The sequence below is a fragment of the Myotis davidii genome, unplaced genomic scaffold, assembly GCF_000327345.1.
Source record: "Myotis davidii unplaced genomic scaffold, ASM32734v1 scaffold3958, whole genome shotgun sequence".
Taxonomy (NCBI): domain Eukaryota; kingdom Metazoa; phylum Chordata; class Mammalia; order Chiroptera; family Vespertilionidae; genus Myotis; species Myotis davidii.
In genome coordinates, this window is record NW_006289202.1 from 3,167 (window position 1) to 4,998 (window position 1,832).

General features: G+C 61.7%; 1 protein-coding gene across 1 annotated transcript in view; it reads right to left on the bottom strand.

Annotated features, from left to right (window-relative positions):
- LOC102754985 (bile salt-activated lipase-like) overlaps positions 1-1,830 on the bottom strand; it is a gene marked incomplete at its 5' end in the record, with an annotated part of 4,455 nt that extends 2,625 nt beyond the window's left edge. The window contains 5 exon segments of the mRNA XM_015562419.1: positions 195-312; positions 432-539; positions 704-834; positions 1,369-1,566; positions 1,752-1,830. Coding sequence (XP_015417905.1) covers positions 195-312; positions 432-539; positions 704-834; positions 1,369-1,566; positions 1,752-1,830 — 634 coding nt within the window.
- Positions 1,831-1,832: the final 2 nt, after the last annotated feature.

Below are 1,832 nucleotides of genomic sequence, written 5' to 3' on the forward strand. Positions count from 1 at the left end.
TCAGGACCCAGGGAGGATAAGACGGCGGGATGTCGCCCTCAGCATACCAGGTCGGGCCACACAGGCATCAGGGCCATGGTGGCATGTCGCTGCCTACAGGTGCCAGTGAGCCGGTGATGAACCAGGCCGCAGACCCGGCACTTCCTCACTTCTTGGGGAGCATGGCCGGCCCCCCATGTGTAGCCCCCACTCACACGCCTTGCCAAATGGGTTGTCCTTATGGGCCAGTGTCAGGGCCCGGGGTTCGGTGGCCTTCAGACACTTGGCCATCCTGGCGGTATCGTCCAGTGGGCAGCCCACATTCTTGGCGATCTGGGGGTTTGGGGGAGACAGGCAGGTGAGGCCACTGCAGGCCAGACGGCCTTGGGGACCGGGACGGGCCATGGACAGGAGGTAACCCTCCCCCATTCCCCACTGCAGATCCCCTTTACCTGCTTAGCCCAGCGGAGAGGGTTCCTCTGGATGGCCCAGGAGGCCACTGCCGAGCCGCTCTGGCTGATGGCTCGCCGGATGAGGCCCTTGTTGTAGGGAGAGAGGACCTGCGACACACAGAGATCCTGTCATCACGGTCTTGCCTCTCCTGCCCACACCCAGGCTCAGCCAGAAACTTCAAGACTGTCAGCTTCATGCTGTTCCCCACTACCTCTCCCATTACCTCCCCCAACACCCTGGGAGGAAGACCCGCCTTCTCAGGTCCCCAGACCTGCAGAGAGACGCTGACACCTCCAGATGATTGCCCAAAGATGGTGTAGTTGTCTGGGTCCCCCCCGAAGGCTGCAATGTTCCTCTTCACCCATGTGAAAGCCATGTGCTGGTCCCGAAGGCCGTAGTTACCTTAGGTGGGTGGGGGAGTCCGTCAGGGACTGGGGTCGGAGGAGAGCGTCCTCCATGTGGAGGCCCCTGTCAAGCCCCAGGATGGCGCAGGGCGGGTACCAGGAACCTGGTTGAATGAGGTGCTGGAGGGGGTGTGGGGCTCAGGTAGGGGACCAGGAGCAGGAGGGCCAGGCTGCTCATCTCTCTCCCTGACACTGTCCCTCTTGTCTGTCCCATGGCCCTGTGTCCCCCTAGTCACCACCTCAGTGTCTCATCTTCTGTCTCTCACTGGGTCCTTGTCCCTCTCCCTGCTCACTGGTCTCCCTCGGTCCCTGTGCATATTCTTTAGTGTCCCTGGGTCCCTGCCAGGCTGGCAGCCTCTTCTCTTGCTACAGCTGCAGATGGGCTCCTGTGTCTCACTGTCCATCCCCAGCTTCCTGATCTGCCAATAGAATTCTGGGTCTCTCTGGGAGGCTGTCAGGAGTTGTTGGGAGAGAGGGGTGCTGAAGGGCCCCTGCCAGCTCCCTCACCCCTGGCCCATGGCGCCCAGCACACCTGGCAGGTTGGCGTCGCCAGTGCTGAGGAAGCCCTGCGGCCCGAGGCGGTAGTTGAAGGTGACCACAATGACATTGCCCCGCGTGGCGATCTCTTCCCCGTCGTGGTCATAGTTATTGAAGAAGCTTTCTCCTTGGGCGGACCCCATGCGGAAGCCTCCTCCGTAGATCCAGATCATGACAGGCAGGTTCTGGGAAACTGAGGCAGGAGAGCAGCCCCGGTGACCCTAACTGTCCCATCCCCATCCCCTCTGGGTGCTTGTTTCAGGGAATTTCAGCTCTGGAGCCTCCACAAGCAAAGGGGCTCGGCAGGGCCTGGCCTCTGGCTGCCTGGGCGCTTCATGCGGTTTGGGGACCTGGAGGGCATGGGGTGGGTGGATGTACCTTCCTTCTGGCCCTGGGGGACCCAGATGTTGAGGTAGAGGCAGTCCTCGGAGCCCCCGGTATTTAACATGGTGACAGTGA